At 42.2% G+C, this 21,372-nt stretch overlaps 2 protein-coding genes across 4 annotated transcripts in view; one reads left to right on the top strand and one right to left on the bottom strand.

Moving 5' to 3' along the window:
• Window positions 1-3,463, bottom strand: part of LOC118678021 — a 36,166-nt gene extending 32,703 nt beyond the window's left edge. The window contains exon 1 of one of the 2 annotated variants that reach the window (XM_036353142.1): window positions 3,029-3,463. In XM_036353142.1, the coding sequence (XP_036209035.1) occupies window positions 3,029-3,299 (271 nt within the window). In that variant the 5' untranslated portion in view covers window positions 3,300-3,463. The remainder of the gene's footprint in view (window positions 1-3,028) is intronic. The other variant, XM_036353141.1, reaches the window with a different exon arrangement.
• A 24-nt stretch (window positions 3,464-3,487) lies between these two features.
• The window catches only part of SRP54 (signal recognition particle 54), a 55,346-nt gene continuing 37,461 nt past the window's right edge, over window positions 3,488-21,372 (top strand). Inside the window, exon 1 of one of the 2 annotated variants that reach the window (XM_036353136.1) lies at window positions 3,488-3,789. The gene's annotated coding sequence lies outside the window, so the exon portion shown is untranslated. Of the gene's footprint in view, window positions 3,790-13,904; window positions 14,048-21,372 lie in introns of those variants that run through there. The other variant, XM_036353137.1, reaches the window with a different exon arrangement.

The following is a 21,372-nucleotide window of genomic DNA, read 5'->3' as shown; positions in this document are numbered from 1 at the left end:
CTTCCTCTCTGTAAAAAATCAATAAAATATATTTAAAAAAAATAATAATAAAAAAAAATAAAAAAATAAAAAAATAAAAAACACAATAAATGAACAAGCAGAACAGAAACAGACTCATAGATACAAAGAACATTTTCATAGTTGCCAGATGAGAGGGGAAGGGATTATGGGTGATAAGGTGAAGGGATTAAGAACAAATTGGTAGTCCTGGGACTGTAAATTACAGATGAGGAATATCTATATATATAAAAGCCTAAGTGACCGAACAACCGGTCGCTACGATGCGCACTGACCACCAGGGGGAAGATGCTCAACACAGGGGCTGCCCCATGGTGGTCAGTGCGCTCCCACAGTGGGAGTGCCGCTCAGCTGACCAACCCATCCCAATGGCCACCAGTCCAACAGCAGCCACTCACTCCCTCAGTAGGCCTGCAGGTCCAATCTCTGGAGAACCGGCCAGGCACTGATGGACCGGCGCTGCCGGCAATATCCTGACAGGGCCACTGGCCTCCTGGAAGTCAGCCTCGGACATCACAGCCACTCCCCCTCCCTAGACAATCCGCAAGGAAGAAACAATATAAAAGCAGCCACCAGGTGGCTCCTGACAACTGGCCGAACGTCAGTGGGACAGATCCAGATCCTGGGCGGCAAGGGTGTCCCACTGCCTGCCCAGAGGGCTAATCGTATCCTGGCCTCCTGCCACCCCTTTGGGATGGGCACCAGATGCAAGGCTCATGGTTGGCAAGTGCTGCTGCGGCGGCGGGAGCATCTCCCGATCAGGACTGACTGGGTGTGAGCCCCTGGCAGGCACAGAGGGGCTGGGGTGAGTGGGAGTGGCAGGTAGCACTGAACTGCTAGTTTCAGCCCAATCCCCACAGGCCACGTCAAGGGACCCCACCCGTGAACGAATTCGTGTACCAGGCCTCTAATAGTCAATAATATAACAGTTATGTATGGTATTCAGATTAGCACTAGATTTAATGGGGTGATCACTTCTTATGTAAATGTCTAATCACTGGTAGTACATCTGAAACTAATATAATATTGAATGTCCACTCTAATTGAAAAATAAAGAAATATTTTAAAATATTCATGTTAATAAACATTCTTCAGAAACTCAGGGAGTTTTCTAATTTTTTAACAAACTGATTGAACTTCTTTGACTACAGGGCCTGCTGGAGAAAGGCAACGAAAGTGCCTTTTAAAAAAGTAAAAATGGCCCTGACTGGTTTGGCTCAATGGATAGAGCGTCAACCTGTGGACTGAAGGGTCCCCGGGTTCGATTCCAGTCAAGGGCACATGCCCAGTTGCAGGCTTGATTTCCAGTAAGGGGGCCTGCAGGAGGCAGCCGATTGGTGATTCTCTCTGATCACTGATGTTCCTATCTCTCTCTCCCTTATCAATGAAATCAATAAAAAATGTATTTTTTTATAAAAAGTAAAAATGTATTCTTTAGCCAGTGTAATTGGGTCTTCTTGTTTACAAAATTATCTTCTAAAACATGCTTTGAAATTTTTCTGATTTTGAAAAATGGAGTCTCATTTGATGCCTCTAAAACTGGAGATTTAGATTTCAAATGGCTCCAAAGAACTGAAATCTATGGCAAGGATTTTTTAGCATATGTGCAATGGCCAAAACCAGGCATAGGTGACCTTTTTGTAGGCACTCAAGGGCTTTTGGAATGGAAGATCTTGTGTTTAGGAATGTAGGAAAAAACAACACACAAACAAGTGGAAATTGGCAGTGTTTTGTAAAGAAGGGGATATGATGAATAAAACTGGCAATACAGGGTTTAAATAAAGTGACAGGAGTCTCAGCACATTTTGGAAATTCCTATCTTGAATCGTGTATGTGGGTATAAATATGAAGCTAAGTCTCTGGTTTTCACTCCTTTCCAGTCTAAAATCTTACTATCAGATGTCCAAGTTCATTGTAATTTGGCATCTTATCTAAAATGACCTCCCCAAATGTGTAATAATAATAATATCCAAACCCACTGATTGACTCTAACATCACATAGAGAATTCCAGGTAGAAGTAAGGGTTGAAAGTCTAAAATTGGGAGTCATTAACAAACAGTTATTTCAAGTCATGAATCTGAATGAAAATAAACACGGGAATCAGTGTTTAGGCATAGTATGATTTGGCTTACCTCCCAAACAAGCAATACTCTATTTTCTTGTGCCTTCACCAGGCTTTACTTTGCGTAAAATGATCATCCCACTGTTCAATAACTAGACCTAATTATAACATTTCCTCGATTCTGACTTGTGTTTTTTATTTTTGTACGAGAACATTTATTGGGTAAATTAGAGGTAGAAAACGTAATTCCTCAAAGAATTGGGCTTAGGAAACAAGTTATGGAAGTAAAGGAAGAGTCCTTGGAGCTTGGGAGTGAGGAAGCTAACGGTAAGCGAGGAAGGGAGGAGGAGGGTGCGGTGGAAAGGAAGGGAAAGGCACCACGTGCTCCGGGGACGGAGAGCGCTAACATGTGCTTTATAATATTAGTTACTAGTTTTGTTAACAGTTTAAAATCAAAGTCTTTTTCCCTTTTCTCTCCCCTCCCATATTACAACTGAAAAAATAAATTCACTAACTACAGGTGATTTTACTTGCAGGGTGAAACTTTCAGTTCTGCAGCCTAAAACTTCCCTTATAAAGTGCTTTCTTGGGTAGCACACTACTGGTTGTCACAAGTTTGTGGGTGTAATGGGGGAGTGGGGGTGAAGGCTACCTGCCTTCTCTTTCTTCTTCAGAAAAAGGGTTAGGCACGAGGAGCCTCTAGCGGCTTGTCTGAAGTCTGCAGCGCAATCACAAACAACCCAGGGCCTGCACTTAATCTTCGTGCACCTGATCCCAACTGGGCTCTCAACCTGCCAAGATCTGAGATGTGCCCTCTTCCACCTGACCCGTAGCAGAGTTAGAGACCCCGCCATGAGTGGCTCTGGCCTCACCCTAAGTCCCCAAAGTCAGTCCCCAGAGCATTATCCTTGCCCAACCGCCTGCCTTCTCTGGCTCTGATCGCTTACGGGAAGTTCGCATCCACTCGAGCAGCGCTGGGCGGTCGGCCGGAGCCACGGTATGAAGCAGTTGCAGTATTGCTTGCCGCGCGGCGCTTAATTCCATGTTGCAGCAGAAAGCAGCGCAGGGAAGGTGCGCACCGCGCACGCGCAAGCGGAGACCGGCAGCGACAACTGACCCGCCTCCCCAGGCTGCGGACGCCCTAAGCCCCGCCCCCTCCTCGGAGTCTCTAGAGCGCGAGGAATTCCTACACTTCAGCGCGACCTCAGCTCTCACCATTCCCCTTAAATAGCATTGCTCAGCTTAGTCACTTTTCCTTAAGGCGGCTCCTCGAGGCCGGACTTCTTTCCTGAGGTCGCCTCCTATTTTAACAACTTTGCTGCCGCCGTTGTTGAGCGATAGAAAACGAAAGTCTAAAGTCAGCGGGAGGAAAGGAACATCTCAATATACCCCTTCCACGCAGTGAAGGAACGCGGCGGGTGCCCCGGAAGCGGAAGTGCATCCTCGTCTTGAAAGGCTGGACTACACCGAGTGGTGACGTTTCCTCATTGGGCGGAAGGTTCGGTGGCAGTCGTCGGACTTCCAGCTGGTGGGAGTTGGCGTCGCAGTGCTGGGCTCTGGGGCTCGCGTTTTGTAGTTTGGAAAGTCGGTCTGTGGCGTCGTCCCTACCGGTCTGATCCCGGGTTTCTTCTGATCAATCCCACGGCGTGGGGCCTCGCGAAGGAATCCCCGGCCCCTTTGGGCCACGGCCGTAGAGGTGCCTTCAGAGGTAAGTGTCTGTTTTTTCCCGCCCCAGACTGGCAGCTGGCGGCAGCCCCGATCCCGCTTAGGGGGCGAGAGACTCCGGAGAGAGTCCACTTGCCTGGCCACCTGCTGTCATCACCGGTGCCGAGGTGCTTTGGCCCCTTTTCACCTCGTTCCGCCCATCAGAAGTTTTATTAAGAGATAAGCTGTGACCCTTTTCAGTTGACTTCGGATCTACTCGAGCCAAATTACCTGTGTAGGCAATTGCAGGCCTGACTCTCTGATTTGCTCTCCTGATCAAGAATTTAGTTATGACTGCTTCCCCGACAGTCTTTTGACGTGTCCCAAATTTTATATTTTCATGTTCGCTGTGCGTAACACATTGTCCTGCATGTAGCAGGCGTTCAGTAAGTGAGTAAGGAATATCAGTTCAATGTCAGCGATGACTTCCGATGTGCTGATGGCTCTCCGTAGCATTTAACACTATTACCCATCCGTTTCTTGACACTGTGTCTCCTGTTGGCTTTCTTGATGCTATTCTCACCCACTTTTTTTCATATGCTTAATTCAACAAAACATTTACCCGTTGTTAGCTATAGGGATACAGAAATGAATGACACAAACCCTAGCATTGAAGAGCTAGCAGTACAACAATAAAAGAGAAGCATGTAAATGTATCCTATATCCAGATGAGCAATGAGGAAGTCTGGAAAGATGTGAGCCAGGAGAGCTGTGGGAATACAGATGAGAGGTGCAGTGATTTGTGATCCTGACTGAGCAGATCCCATCAAGCCTCAGTCTCCTCATTACCTAATGAGTTTATTAAGAGGCTGTTGATAGTGGAGGAGGTTATACATATGTGGGGACAAGGAGTTATATGGAAGCTCTTTGTACTTTCTGCTCAGTTTTGCTGCGAACCTAAAACTGCTCTAAAAGCAAAGTCTGTTGATTAAAATTTTAAAAAGAGAGAAAGGAGGATTGAAAGATTAGGTAACAGGTTTGGTGCAATGCCTACAACAGTCTGGCAGTGGTGGTCCTGAAGGGGAGGGGAAATATTTCCCTGAAATCTCTTTCCCTTGATTTTTTGATGCGGACAGTTAGTATTTTTTCTGACTTAATGTAGTACTGTGCAGAAGCATCGTCAAGCCCTCCTTCCGACAGATTACTTCTCTAACTCCAGCTCTCTGGAAATTCTGGACCTGCCACTAAGTAAAATAACCATAAATAGTAGCTTTTTTATTTTTTTAAATTGATGCCTTTATATGTGCTTTTGGGAAATGGAATTAGTAAAAGCTTCTATCCCTTTGATTATTCTCAGTCCCAATTGACTCTCTCCTTTTAGTTGGCCCTTGACTATGGCTACAAACCAAACAGTCTTCCACAAATTCTCCTGGAGAGTCCTCATCTATATCCATGGCGTCCGTGGCATTTTTCTTGTATGCCAACCATTTCCAAATATTTTCTCTAGTTTCTATCTCTGAGTGATATAGTTCTTTAGTTCTGCAAATGTTCTGGGTCCAAACCCAAATTCCTTACCTCCACCTTCCTCCCCCTACCCCCTTTTTTTTTTTTTTTTTTTAAATATATTTTTTATTGATTTTTTACAGAGAGGAAGAGAGAGAGATAGAGAGTTAGAAACATCGATGAGAGAGAAACATCGATCAGCTGCCTCCTGCACATCTCCCACTGGGGATATGCCCGCAACCCAGGTACATGCCCTTGACCGGAATTGAACCCGGGACCTCTCAGTCCGCAGGCCGACGCTCTATCCACTGAGCCAAACCGGTTTCGGCCCCCCACCCCTTTTTTAAAAATCATTACCTATATCTTAGATACAAAGGTGTATAAAAGCAGTGATCCCTAGTGAGTTTTTGACCCTTTGTTTCTAGTTGAATTTTGTATGTTATTTGTATGTTCAGTTAAAAAAGGATAATAAAGTCAACATCTATATTTAATATCCAACTTAAGTAGTAAAACATTACAAATAACCTTTAATCTCCTTGAACCTTTTTTCTAGTAACTCTAACTTTCAAAACAGCTTCTTTTTTTTCTTTTTCCTTCCATATATTGGTTAATGGCATCACTAACCATCTGGGGGTTTTTTTGTTTTTTTTTAAAATATATTTTATTGATTTTTTACAGAGAGGAAGGGAGAGAGATAGAGAGTTAGAAACAACGATGAGAGAGAAACATCGATCAGCTGCCTCCTGCACATCTCCCACTAGGGATATGCCCGCAACCCAGGTACATGCCCTTGACCGGAATCGAACCTGGGATCCTTCAGTCCGCAGGCCGACGCTCTATCCACTGAGCCAAACCGGTTTCGGCGCCATCTGGTTTTTTAAACTGGAGACCTTACAATCATTTTTTCCTTTTGTTTCTTCTTCATTCTCCACAACTACTTGGTTATTAGGTCCTGTAGATTCTGCTTTATGAGTTGGGTCTTGACTCCAGCCCCTTCACTCCATTTTACTTTCTGCTTCCTTAGTTCAAGTATGTACTCTCCTTGCTCTCAAGTTTTTCTCACTCTAATGTGTTTGCTACATTGTTTATAATTTTTAAAACAGAACCGATTTTTCATTCTCTTGTTTCCTTTGAGGAGTATTGATTCATACAGTGATTAACCTTGGCTGCACATCAGGATAGCCAGTGAAGTTTTTCAAAATATAGATGCCTTTTCTTGCTCTTCTAATAAAAGATTTAGATGAGACTACTTTCTAGAAACCTTCTGAAGTTACTGTCCTTGGAGATTATGATAGAGTATTTAATTTTTAGCTGGTATTACCTAAATGTTATTGAAATAACCCATTGCCTATCCCTCTTCCTCCATATGTTCTTTTCAGCTCCAAGGCAAACTATTTCCAAGGAACTCCTTTAACTTTCCTTGCTTTAATTTTTTTTTGTTGTTGCTAACAGTTTACATAAAGATTGTTTTAATGATTGACCTGACAGCCAAAAGTATCTTAAAGAAATGATTGCCAGTATTTTTGAGTTATTACCCTTTTTTTGCTAATTGAATTTTTGATATACCTTTTCTGCTATTAAAGTGTTGCAGTGATTTTATTTTTAATATTAAAACGGGTTTTAAAATTTGAAAATTTTAATGAAGAAAGAATTTTCTGAGACTTTTTGACATAAAGGAATATAACTTTTGCTGCAAAATTAAGACCATTCCTCATTTCTATTTCCCTTTTCACTCTCCCCAAGTCATCACACCAGTGAAGTCATTGGTGGTGTGATATATACTAGTAATTTATCTTTTGAAGTTAACAGAAGAGTCTTATCTGTTAAGTTGATGTAATTTGTTGACTTGGAGTTAGAACTTTTCTCCTGCTGAAACAATTCCTCAAGGTGTTTAATAAATGAATAACTAAATGAATACAAGTGGCAACTCCATCAGAACCCCTAATATAATATAATATCGTTCTGTTCTCTCAAGAAGCACTTTGAAAAATAATTAATTTGCCCTAGCTGGTTTGGCTTAGTGGATAGATAAACTGTGGACTGGAGGGTCACAGGTTCGATTCTGGTCAAGGGCACATGCCCAGGTTGCAGGCTCAATCCCCAGTAGAGGGCATGCAGGAGGCAGCCAATCAATGATTCTCTCTCATCATTGTTGTTTCTATCTCTCTCTCCTCCCGTCCTCTCTAAAATTAATTAAAAATATATTTTTTAAAAAAGAAAAATAATTATTTTTTTCCTTGATGTAAAAATAATACCTAGTCATTGCCAAAAATTTGAAAATTACAAAAAGATATAAATAAAAAAATAAAATTACTAGTATGTACCATTCAGAGATGACACATTCCATTTTCTAACAGTTTTACTGAAATAAAATATATTTATAAAATTTATAAAACTTTAGTTTACCTAAAGTGTACAATTCAGTGGTTTTTATTTATTTACAGAGTTGTACAACCATCACCACAATCAATTTTAGAACATTTTTATCACTCCATGCAGAAACCCCATCACCATTAATAGTCACTCCTCATTCCCTCCATACTCCCAAGCCTAAGCAACTATTAATCCACTCTCTGTCTCTTTAGATTTGCTCCTTTGGACATTTCATATAAATGGAATCATATAAAATGTGCTTTTATTTGTCACTGTTGTTTTTTCATTTAGTATAATGTTTTCAAGATTCATCTATTGTAGCATGTATCAGTACTTCATTTCTTTTATTATCAAACTAGAGACCCGGTGTATGAAATTCATGAATGGGGGGGCGGGGTGGAGGAGGGGGTCGCTAAGCCCCGCCTGCATCCTCTCGAAATCCAGGACCCCTTGGGGGATGTTGGGCCTAAACCGGCAGTCAGACATCCCTCTCGCAATCCAGGACGCTGCACGCACCAGTGACCATACTTTTCATACAGGTGAAAGGCATCATGCTGTTGTATGGGCAGGTACATTTTTTTGCCCTGATTATAAAAAAAAGTACATAACATGATCCTTCTCAGGCAGTAGTACCATTTTCCCCATCTTATGGATGGAAAAACTGAAACAGAGAGAAGTTAAGTAATTGGCTTTGTCACATAGTTACAAGTGTCAGAATCAGGGCTGACCACAAAATGTGCAAGCCAGAGTCCATTCATGTCATCACTGCATCATCCTATTTTTTCAGTGTTAGAGTATCCTTGCCAGGTTTTAATTTTTAAATCTAAGAGACTTTTCCCAAAATATAGGGTAGGGTCCCTAGGCTTGGCTGGCGATCAGGGCCATCTGTGAAGCGACCGGTGGGCCTGGCAATCAGGGGGCACTCATTTTGGCTGGCAGTCTGGTGCCGCTTACTGGCTGGCCCCACCCCCTGATCGCTGCTGCCTGTTGCCTCACTCTCCGGCGGCAGATGTGTCATAGTGACCAGTCATTTTGCCGGTCATTCTGTTGGTTGGTCGATTTGCATAGTAGGGTTTTAGTGTATAGGACTAGAGGCCTGGGGTATTGAGGGCTGATCCGGGGTGGGGCCAGCTGGGGGAGGGGCCGTGGGTGGTTGGCCAGCCGGCCCCACCCCCATCAGGGTGTTGGGGGCCAATCGAGGGTGGGGCTGGCCAGGGGGTGGGGCTGGCCAGGGGGTGGGGCCGGCCAGGGGGTGGGGCCAGAGGTGCCAATCAGGCCTAGATCAGGTTGGTTGACTGCCACAGTGCGTGTCATAGCCACCAGTCATTCAGGTCATTCTGCTGTTCTGGTCACTGGGCTTTTATATTTATAGAATAATACTCCATTTTATAGATAATACCAGATTTTATTTATCCACTCCTTGGTTGAGGGATATTTGGGTTGTTTCAACTTTTTGGCTAGCATAAATAATGCTGCTAATGACCATTCATATGCAAATTTTTGTGTGGATGTGTGTCTTACTTTCTCTTGAATGTACCTAGGAGTAGAATTACCGGGCCATATAGTAACTCTATGTTTAACATTTTGAGGATCTGCCACACTGTTTTTCAAAGGGCTCTACCATTTTGCATTCTCACCATCTATGTATTGGGGTTCTGATTTCTCCACATTCTCACCAACACTTGTTATTATCTGCCTTTTTTGTTATAGCCATCCTAATGCATGTGAAGTGATACCTGATTGTGCCTTTGTTTTTATTTCCTTGGTGGCTATTGTCATTTTTCAGATATTTGTTTATAAACAAAATATGGGTTATATAATATATACAGTTTTATATTCTACCTTTGGCATTTAAACATATTTTTATACTAGCAAGCATATTTACAAAAGAATTTTCCTCATTTCTGTTTCCCTCTTCGTTCCCTCAAAACCATACTAGTTGAGAAAACTTGCTTATTTATATGCACAGAAAATAATTCTGTAGGAATGTATACCAAATTATTATTGGTGGTTATCAGAGGACAAGAGAGATTAGGATTAGGGAAATTTAACTTCCTACTGTTAATATTTCTGTAATGTTTGAATTTTTACAATGAACATGTATCCTCTTGTAATCACAAAACATAAAGGGGAATTATTTCCTTGTAGGATTAAGTAGACTCAGAATGAAAAAAAATCCCTAAATTTAAGAATCATAATTAACATTATAATGTTAAAATATAATTTTACCCAATAAAATACCTATAGGCTGCTTTGTTAAATAAATTTACTTTTCTGTCATCCTAGACTATGAATACATGTGCTGTGCAGAATTTAAAAAATATATACATATATTTTTTTTCTTGACTCTAATAATATATACATATATATTATTATGTATATATATATGTATATATTATTAGAGTCAGGAAAGCAAGTGTTGGTTTGGGCTATTGGCTAGGTTGTAAAAGTTAATTGTAGAAGTGATTTTTCTGAAGATATTACTAACCATAATATATTTATATATTTAGTTCTTTAGTTTAATGTGATCCAATAAGTTAGTCACTAGGGCTTAGAAGAACTTTTTTTTTTTTTTAATCTTCACCTAAGAATATGTTTTTATTAATTTTAGAGAGGAAGGGAGAGAAAGAGAAACATTGATGTGAAAGAGAAACATCATGATCCAGATTCAGACCTGCAACCTAGGTATGTGCCCTGACGGGGAATTAAACCTACAACCTTCTGGTGTAAGGTATAATGCTCCAACCAACTGAGCCACCTGGCCAGGGCTAAAAGAAGTTTCTTATAAGGATTTTTGTTGTACAATCATGTGCCACTTAACAATTTGAATACATTTTGAGAAATGCCTTGTTAGGCAATTTTGTCATTGTGTGAACATCATGAAGTTCACTTATACAAACCAGATGGTACAGCCTGCTACACACTTAGACTGTATGGTATACCCGTGGTCGGCAAACCGCGGCTCGCGAGCCACATGCGGCTCTTTGGCCCCTTGAGTGTGGCTCTTCCACAAAATAGCACGTGCTGGCGTGCACGTACAGTGTGATTGAAACTTCGTGGCCCATGCACAGAAGTCAGTATTTTGTGGAAGAGCCGGTATTTTGTGGAAGAGCCACACTCAAGGGGCCAAAGAGCCCCATGTGGCTCGCGAGCCACAGTTTGCCGACCACTGGTATAGCCTGTTGTTCCTAGGCTATGAAGTTGTATAGCATGTTACTGTACTGAACACTGTAACCAATTATAACACAATGATAAGTATGAGTGTATTAAATATTAAAAAGCTACAGTAAAAATATGGTATAAAAGATTAAAAAATGGTACACTTGTATAGGGCACTTGCCATGAATGGAGTCTGTAGGACTGAGTGAGTCAGCAAGTGAGTGGTAAGTGAATATCCACTACTGTAGACTTTATAAATACTGTACACCAGCATTACCACAGACATGTGAGTAATACTTTGCACTACAATGTATGACTGCTGTGATGTCACTAGGTAATAGGAATTTTTCAGCTCCATTATAATCTTACTAGAGGCCCGGTGCACAAAAATTTGTGCACTCGAGGGGGAGGAGGGGGTCCCTCAGCCCGGCCTGTGCCCTCTCGCAGTCTGGGACCCCTCGGGAGATAACGACCTGCTGGCTTCGGCCTGCTCCCGGGTGGCAGAGGGCAGGCCCAATCCCAAGGTGCAGCCCCTGGTCGGGCTCAGAGAAGGGCTGATTGGGGAGTTGGGGCACCGCCCCCTGTCATGCACAGAGCAGGGCAGATTGGGAGGTTGCAATGCCACCCTCAGTCACGCTCAGGGTAGGGCCGATTGGGGGGTTGGGGCACCGCCCCCTGTCACACTCAAGGCAGAGTCGATGGGGAAGTTGTGGTGCCACCCCCTGTCACCCACAGAGCAGGGCCAATCAGGGGGTTGGGGCGCTGCCCCCTGTCATGCACAGAGCAGGGCCGATCAGGGGGTTGGGGAGCTCCCCCCTGTCGCGCACAGAGCAGGGTCGATCAGGGGGTTGGGGAGCTCCCCCCTGTCACGCACAGAGCAGGGCCCATCAGGGGGTTGGGGAGCTCCCCCCTGTCACGCACAGAGCAGGGCCCATCAGGGGGTTGAGGAGCTCCCCCCTGTCACTCACAGAGTAGGGCCAATAGGGGAGTTGGCCACCGACCCCTGTCACACACAAAGCAGGGCGGATCAGGGGGTTGGGGCGCCGCCCTCTATCACCCACAGAGCAGGGCCGATCAGGGGGTTGGGACGCCGCCACTGTCACACTCAGGGCAGGGCCAATGGGGAGGTTATGGCTCTACCTCATCACACACAGAGCAGGGCCCGTGGGGGGGGGGGAGGGGTTGGGGCGCCGCCCTCTATCACCCACAGAGCAGGGCTGATCAGGGGGTTGGGGCGCCGCCACTGTCACACTCAGGGCAGGGCCGATGGGGAGGTTATGGCTCTACCCCGTCACACACAGAGCAGGGCCCGTGGGCTGAGGGGGTTGGGGCGCCACACCCTGTCACACACAGAGCCGCAGGGTGATCAGGGGGTTGGGGAGCTCCCCCCTATCAGGTACAGAGCAGGGCCGATCAGGGGTTGGAGCGCCTTCACCTGTCACGAACAGAGCAGGGCCGATAGGGAGGTTGTGGCCCTGCCCCCTGTCACACACAGAGCCACAGGGCGATCAGGGGGTTTGGGTGCTGCCCCTTGTCACACTGATCCCGGTTCCGGGAGGCCTCTCAGCTCCACTGATCCCAGTGCTGGGAGGCATGTTACCCTTTTACTATATAGAATAGAGGCCTGGTGCATGGATGGGGGCTGGTTGGTTTGCCCTGAAGGTTGTCCTGGATCAGGGTGGGGGTCCCCACTGGGGTGCCTGGCCAGCCTGGATGAGGGGATGATGGCTGTTTGCAGCTGGTCACACACCCTTCAGGGTGGGGGTCCCCACTGGGGTGCCTGGCCAGTCTGGGTGAGGGGCTGAGGGCTGTTTTCAGGCCGACTGAAGCTCCCAACTGCTCCTTTTTTTCTTTTTTTTTTTTATTCTGGGCCAGCTTTAGCTCTGAGGCTCCAGCTCATAGGCCTCCGCTCCTGAAAGCAGGTATCTGGTTTGTTTCGGTTCTATAATCAAAACTCTGTATCAACTCCAGCTCTGAGATCCCGGCTCGCTGAAAGCAGGTTTCTGGGGTTTTGTTTAGCGTCTATATTTGTTACAATGTTTGAAACTGCAGGCTCAGAGGCCTGCAGCGGCAAGCGGGGAACGTTGGAGTCCTCCGTCACTGAAGCAAGCAAGCCTCATGTTAGTTTCAAGCTGCCTGGCTGCCGGCCGCCATCTTGGCCTGCAGTTAATTTGCATATCTCGCTGATTAGCCAATGCGAAGGGTAGCGGTCGTACGCCAATTACCATGTTTCTCTTTTATTAGATAGGATGGGATTAACATAGTATATGTGGTCTATTGTTGATTGAAACATTATAGGTGCATGACTGTAATAGGATTTGAAATCTTTATCTTTAGGATTGGTTTATATAATCTCAGATCAGGCAAGTTTCTAGCAAGAATATTTATAATTGTTTATGTAGAAAAAATTGGCTGTTTGGACACTCCAGCTTCTATTGAATAATAATCAGGTACAGATAACATAGTGCTAAATGTTAAAGATTCTGGGGATGGTTTCTGGGTAATGGGACAGGCACTTTAGTAGTATTATTCAGAAAATTCCCAGTTTAGTCACACTTCAGATAATATAGGGAGAGCCAATTGGTATCATTCATGAAAGGAAGTTAATAGTTAATATAGTAGCCCGGCTAGCATGATTCAGTGGTTGAGCATCCACCTATGAACCAGGGGGTCACAGTTCAATTGTCGGTCAGGGCACATGCCCAGGTTGCAGGATCGAACCCCAATGTGGGGTGTGCAGGAGGCAGCCCATCAATGATGCTCTCTCATTGATGTTTCTATCTCTCCCTCTCCCTTCCTCTCTGAAATCAATAAAATGTGTGTGTGTGTGTGTGTGTGTGTGTGTGTGTATAAAACATCCTATATAATAAAAGGCTAATATGCAAATTGTCCCTTCTACTGGGAGTTCAACCAGGGGGTGGGGCCAGCTGGCCAACTTCCCTCGTCCCCTCCCCCTGGCCAGCCCAGCCCAATCAGCCCCAATTGGGGTAGGCCAGCTGGACCCCATCCATGCACGAATTCTTGCACCAGGCCTCTAGTAGTTAATATAGTAGCCACTTGCAAACAGTTTTATACATGTTGTCTCATTTAATCCTCGCAACAGCCCTTCAGGGTAACTACTTTGATAATGGTATAATCTCCATTTTGCAGGTGAGGAAAGTGAGGCTCAGAGAGATTAAGTAACTTTCCCAAAGTAACACAGCCAATATGTAGCAGAGCTGGGATTTGAATCCAAGTCTGTAAGACTCCAAAGCCCATGCTCTTTCCAGTACTTCACACTGCAGCAGGTAAGTATGATACTTGGCTCTGTGCTTGCCTTTCTTAGGGCACCCCGTACTTGAGCCTGTTTCCATCACCTCACTATCCAACTCCTAGTCAGACTTGTGTTAGAAGAACGTGTAACTTGGGCCAGGATCAATCCATGTACATCCTGATTGCAGTAATACTTATCAGTTCTTTCTGAACATTGAAGATACTCTTCCATGAGGAGGAATGTGCATCCTTGCTTTCAAACTATGATTTCCCTCCTTGTAGTATAGCAGCAAAAGTTGTCCCTGGAGTTTGGCCACAGGGATATTCAACCCTATTGTTTAAAGCATCATTCATATTGTAGGACCTAGGGCTCTGTAGCCAAGGGACTCTGGGAAGTTATTTTGCTTTTTTTGGTAGGGAATGGCTGTTTCATTCCCTAACCTGCTATGTCATAAAATTGTTGTGAGGCTGGAATGAGAATAGATGTTATATAAAGTACTATTCAGTAATCCCTTACCTTTCCAACAGCCCCATCAAAGTACAGATTCCTCTTTTGTGAAATTCTAGTGTGCACAGATGTATTTCTGTAAATCACTTTAGTTAGCCTACAGAATTTTGAGTGTGTGTGCTTGAATTATCTGTTACTTCAATTTGAGATATAGAGTTAGCTGTTAACATTAAAAAAGATGTTTTGCATTTTATAGTGCATACTAGTGGCCCGATGCATGAAATTTGTGCAAGAGTAGGCCTTCACAGCCCCTGAGGCTGCCTGGATCCCTCCCTCGAAGCAGTGGTGGCTGCCTCCATCCCTCGGCTGCAGCCCCGGTTTCATTTGGAAGGACATCCCCGGATGGACGTCCAGAAGGACATCTGGTCTAATTGCATATTATGCTTTTATTATTATAGATTATAGATTAGAATAAGGTGAAGTTAATTTTTTAAATCTTTATTGTTGAAAATTTTATAGATGTCCACTTTTTTCCCTCCATTTACCCTCTCCACTCTGCTCCCGCCCCCTCCCTAGGCCATCACTGTACTATTGTCTGTGTCTATGGGTTATGCATATAAGTTCTTTGGTTAATCTCTTCCCACCTCTCCTGCACTCCCCACCCCCTGTTCCCTCTGAGATTCCTCAGTCTATTGCATGCTTCCATGTTTCTCTGGATCTATTTTGTTTGTCAGTTTATTGTGTTCATTAAATTCCACATGTAAGTGAGATCATGTGATACTTGTGTTTCTCTGACTGGCTTATTTTGCTTAAGCATAATACTCTCAGGTCCTTTCATGTTGTCTTAAAGCAGTGGTTCTCAACTTTGGCTGCACATTAGAATCACCTGGGAATCTTTTTAAAATCCTGATTTCTGGGCCTCATCCTCCGGAAATTCTGTTTCTTTGTTATGGGGTGGGGCCACAACATTAGTAACAAAGAAACAGAATTTCTGGAGGATGAGGCCCAGAAATCAGGATTTTAAAAAGATTCCCAGGTGATTCTAATGTGCAGCCAAGGTTGAGAATCACTGTCTTAAAGGATAAGAGATCCTCTTTTTACAGCTGCATAGTATTCCATTGTATAAATGTACCACAGCTTTTTTTATCTACTCATCTACTGATGGGCACTTGGGCTGTTTCCAGATCTTAGCTATTGTAAATAGCATTGCTATGAACATAGGAGTGCATATAATCTTTCTGATTGGTGTTTTGGGATTCTGAGGATGTATTCCTAGAAGTGGGATCACTGGGTCAAATGGCAGTTCCATTTTTAATTTTTTAAGGAAACTCCATACTATTTCCCACAGTGGCTGCACCAGTCTGCATTCCAACCAGCAGTGTACTAGGGTTCCTTTTTCTCCGCATCCTCACCAGCACTTGTTGATTTGTTGATGGTAGCCATTCTGGCAGGTGTGAAGTGATACCACATTGTCATTTTAATTTGCATCTCTCTGATGATCACTGACTTTGAGCATTTTTTTCACATGTCTCTTGGCCATCCGGTATGTCCACTTTAGAAAAGTATCTATTTAGATCCTTTGCCCATTTTTTAAAAAAATATTTTTATTGATTTCAAAGAGGAAGGGAGAGGGAGAGACAGAAACATCAGTGATGAGAATCATTGATCGGCTGCCTCCTGCATGCCCCCTACTGGGGATTGAGCCCGCAACCCGGGTACCTGCCCTTGACCGGAATTGAACCTGGGACCCTTCCGTCTGCAGGCCAATGCTCTACCCATTGAGCCAAACTGGCTAGGGTATTTTACTCATTTTTTAATTGGATTGTTGGTCTTCCTTTTGTTAAGTTGTATGAGTTCTTTATATATTTTGGAAATTAACCCCTTGTCAGATGTATTATTGGCAAATATGTTCTCCTCTATAGTGGGATCCCTTTTCATTTTGTTGATTGTTTCTTTTGCTGTGCTTTTTAATTGGATGTAGTCCCATTTTGTTTTCCTTTGTTTCTGGGAGATACATTGTCAAACATATTGCTACTAGAGATGTCTGAAATTTTGCTGCTTATGGTTATTTCTAGGATTTTTATGGTTTCATGACTTACATTTAAGTCTTTTATCCATTTTGAATTTATTCTTGTGTATGGTGTAAGTTGATGGTCTAGTTTCATTTTTTTGCATGTAGCTGTCTAATTTTCTCAGCACCATTTATTGAAGAAACTGTCTAGTCCAGTGTATGGCCTTGCCTTTTTTGTCAAATATTGAGAGCAGTGGCATGAGTGGATTTCTGAGGTCTCTTTTCTGTTCCATTGATCTATATATGCTGTTCTTGTGCCAGTACCAGGCCATTTTGATTACAGTGGCTTTGTAGTATAATGATATCTGGCATTGTCATCCCTCCTATTTTGTCTTCTTTCTCAAGAAGAAGCTGCAGCTATTCAGGGTCTTTTTTGTTCCATTAAATTTTTGGAGTGTTTGTTCTAGACCTGTGAAATATGCCATAGGTATTTTAATAGGGATTGTGTTGAATCTATAGATTGTTTTGGGCAGTATGGACATTTTAATGATGTTAATTCTACCAGTGCATAAACACAGTATATTCTTCCATTTGTTTGTATTTTCTATTTCTTTTTTCAGTGTCCTGTAGTTTTCTGAGTACACGTCTTTTACCTCCTTGATTAAGTTTATTCCAAGGTATATTATTTTTTTTGTTGCAGTTGTAAATGGGATTTTTTTTTTAGTTTCTCTTTCTGAGAGTTCATTATTGGTATATAAAAATGCCATCGATTTCTGGATGTTAATTTTGTGTCCTGCTACTTTGCCAAATTTATTTATTAGATATAGTAGTTTTTTTGGTGGAGTCTTTAGGGTTTTCTGTTTACAATATCATGTCTCTGCAAATGAAGACATTTTCACTTCCTTCTTTCCAATTTGGATGCCTTTTATTTTTTCTTCTTGTCTGATTGCTGTGGTTAACTTCTAGTGCTATGTTGAATGAGTGGTGAAAGCAGACATCCCTGCCTTGTTCCTGATCTTACGGGAAATGGTTTTAGTTTTTGCCCATTGAGTATGATGTTGGCTGTAAGTTTGTCATATTTAGCCTTTATTATATATTTTAATAAGGTATGATCCTTGTATTCCCACTTTGCTGAGAGTTTTTATCAAAAACGGTGTTGGATTTTGTCAAAGGTGGTTAACTTTTCAGAATCTTGTTGGAAATTCTGAAAAGTTATAAGTAATGGCAAATAAATATTACTTGTACAATATCAGTTACCTACGATATTGATTTTTTTTGGTTGTTTTTTCTCTCTTTTTTAAATATATTTTTATTGATTTCAGAGAGGAAGGGAAAGGGAGAGAGATAGAAACATCAATTATGAGAGAGAATCATTGATCAGCTGCCTCCTGAACTCCCCCTCCTGGGGATCGAGCCCATAACCCGCCATATGCTCTTGACTGGAATTGAACCCAGGACCCTTCAGTTTTCAGGCTGATGCTCTATCCCCTCAGCCAAACCAGCTAGGGCTGGTTGTTTTTTCAATTATAGTTGACATACAATATTAGTGTTAGGAGTACCACATAGTATGATTTTCAAATAATGGAAAATGAATGTTCACTGTACAGTATCAGTTACATAGGTCATTGATTATCTTTTTGAATTGTCATGTTTTCTTCATTGGTTTATTTTAATGGTCTTTAAGAGAGCTTTGTAAGGCCTTTCTCATGACTTTGGTTCCCTAGTCTTCCTTTTTACCTAAGATCTTAAACACATCATTCATTCATAAAATTCATTTTTACTAAAGGCTTACTATATAAGATTGGGGATAGATAAAGCAGTGAGGTCACAGGAGAGAGCAAAAGAGGCAAAAATACCTGGCCTCATGCAGCTTACATTTCAGTTGGGACACATAGGCCATAAACAATATAAGTAAATTATGTCTTAGTTGGTACTAGAATAATGAGAAAAAATAAAGGGTCAGAGGTTTTGCATTTTTAAATGATTAGGGAAGGTCTTATTGAGAAATTGCATCTGGACAGCGATCTGAAGGAGATGAGGGAGGGAGCTATATTGTCAGCCAGGGAAAGAGTATGGCAGCTAGTACTATGGCCCTGAGGTTGAAACGTGCAGCATGCACAGCAAAGTCGGTGTGATTACGAGAGAGAGAGAGAGAGAGAGAGAGAGAGAGAGAGAGAGAGAGAGAGAGAGAGAGAGAGAGAGAATATGAATGAATTTGGGAGTGCCTTACATTCCACTCATTGTAAGGACTTTCCCTCTGCATGAAATGGGAAGTTGTTGAGGTTTTGAGCAGAATTCTAACACCAGAGTTTTCAGAAACACATCCTTGAAAATTGCAGAGGAAACACTGTATAAATAAATGATATTAAATATTATTCTCTACTGGAGTGCATGTTTTTATAATCAGTCAAATATATTTTAAAATATGCTGCCAATAAGTACTTAAATAAGGAAAAATGTGTTGGGAAACTTCAGAGAAGTATTTTTTATTTTAAATGAGCCAGTCAATATGGGAAGATAGGTTTATTTTTGAGAGTTAACTTATATAGCTTTTTAAAATGGGGGATGATCTGTTATGACATGATTTTTTAAAAAGTTAATTGTGGTGTCATAATTAGAATTATATCACTCCTGGTAACGTAGTGGTATAGGAGATGAACTGAAACATCTGGATCTTATTTCTTAAGCTGTAGAGTACATGTTTACTTGAGCAATAATAATTTAGTTTTATGAGTATGGGATAAGAAAGAAAAAGTTCTGCGTCTTTTCTATGAAGCAGTTGCTCTTTCAAGTTAAGTAACCATGTAACTGCAAATAATTTATGGTAAGTGCGTTTTTTTAAGTTCCATCAAGTGTTGGTAGTAATTTTTTCGGTTCCAAATTATGAAATTTTTCTTCGGTGAAAAGGTAGTGTTTAATTTAGAGTTCAACTTGGAATGTCTTTGCCAGTGATTGGGCCTTGAGTGCATTTTCCCTTTCTTTTTCTTTTGACTCCCCTCGTCTCTCCACTTTCCCTGTGTTGAAGGAGTCAGCTCTTTTTTCCTCCTGTTTATCTTATTTTTAATCTCCTGTATAGTGTATAGATAGGATTTAGTTGAGAGCATCTTTGTTGACTACATTAGACTAGATTAGTTTGGAAGAGTTACTAAAATAGTTGTTTTTGAGCAATGAACTTTTCTGCCAAAATTGCTGTATTGGACAATTGATATTTCTTAACCTGGTTCTTTAGAGCTTTTTGCAATCTATATTTTCTTTTAACTGTATAGCCCTCTGTCCTGACCAGAATGTTTTATTTACTGTCCCCCAAATAATACTCAATAATCTTTAAGTACAGTGCATATATAAGGTTTAAGTATGTCCCAGGCTTTTTCCATGTCTCCCTTTCTGGTTGTGCCATTTTACTTTCTTCAGATTCCCTTTGTCCTCTTCTCCACCTATACAAATTCTACCCATATTTCAGAATCAAATTTATATTCAGCCTTTTCAATAAAGCCTACTCTGTGTACTTGAGCCTGTTTTTTTCTTCCTTTGAATTTTTACAGAAGTAATCAATCATTGGCATTTGACCATAAACTTTTATTGCTAGCTTTGAACTAGTACTTTACTGGTATTAGTCAAGGCTCTCCCCATGGATATGTGTGTATGTCTATACACACATATAAAAAGAGACTTATTATGAGAATTGGCTCATGTGATAATGGAGGCTGACAGTCACAAGATCAACAGGGTGAGTCAACAAGATGGAGACTCAGGTCCTAGCAGGTTTGGCTTATTGGATAGAGTGTCAGCCTGCGGACTGAAGAGACCCAGATTTGATTCTAGTCAAGGGCACATGCCCAGGTTGCAGGCTCGATCCCTAGTAGGGGTCGTGCAGGAGGCAGCCAATCAATGATTCTCTCTCATCATTGATGTTTCTATCTCTCCCTCTCCCTTCCTCTCTGAAAGCAATAAAAATATATTTGAAAAAGGGGGCGGGGGGGGCACAAGATAGAGACAGGAGAGCGAAGCTGAAGGTATAGTTCAGTCTAGAGGCTGGCAGGCTAGGGACATAAGAAGAGCTGTTTCAGTTTGAGTCTGAAGGCAGGAAAAAGCCAATATCCAGTCCAAAGACAGTCAGGCCAAAGAGATTCTCTTTTAATATTTAATTTCTTTTGCTCTTTATTCATGTGTCTTGTCTTGCCAGCTATGAGATAACTTGAGGGCAGGGGCGGCTGTAAATCATATTTGCTTGTTTACCATCCATGAGTCTTTGCATCCTGACTTAATGTGTAGTAGGTACATCTACACACTTTACAAAACCATTAACATTTTAGAGCTGGGAAGAGCCTTGAGGTTATTTTGCTTAGGAGTTGGGGAATCAAGAACAGCTTTAAAATAGGGAGATTAATAATATACCACGTTTCCTGATTGTTACAAGAATAAAATTAGATCATGTAATGTGTGTGAAAAGTTTGATTCATTAAATAAAACTTCTGTTTTTTTGTGTGTGTTTTTGTTGTTGTTTTGCTTAGATCGTGAATCAAAATAGTTTGTAGTGTGTGTGTGTGTGTGTGTGTGTGTGTGTGTGTACACGCGCGTTAACCCTCACCCAAGGATATTTCTCCCATTGATTTTTTAGAGAGAGTGGATGGGAGAAGGAGAGGGAGAGAGAGAAAAACACCAATGTAAGAGAGACACATTGATTGGTTGCCTCACTCATCTCGCCCATGCACTCCTGGCCCCTGTCCAGGGCCAGGGATGAAGCCTGCAACTAAAGTACGTGCCCTTGACCGGAATTAAACATGAGACCCTTCAGTCTATGGGCAGACGCTCTATCCACTGAGCCAAAACAGCCAGGGCAAAATAGTTTTTAAAAAGTCCTTCAGTTTGGTAAATTAAACAATATTTCCTCGGTGGGGAAT

This window comes from Myotis myotis, unplaced genomic scaffold, assembly GCF_014108235.1.
Source record: "Myotis myotis isolate mMyoMyo1 unplaced genomic scaffold, mMyoMyo1.p scaffold_m19_p_1, whole genome shotgun sequence".
In the NCBI taxonomy this organism is placed as follows: Eukaryota; Metazoa; Chordata; class Mammalia; order Chiroptera; family Vespertilionidae; genus Myotis; species Myotis myotis.
This window is presented reverse-complemented; position numbering and strand designations above follow the sequence as displayed.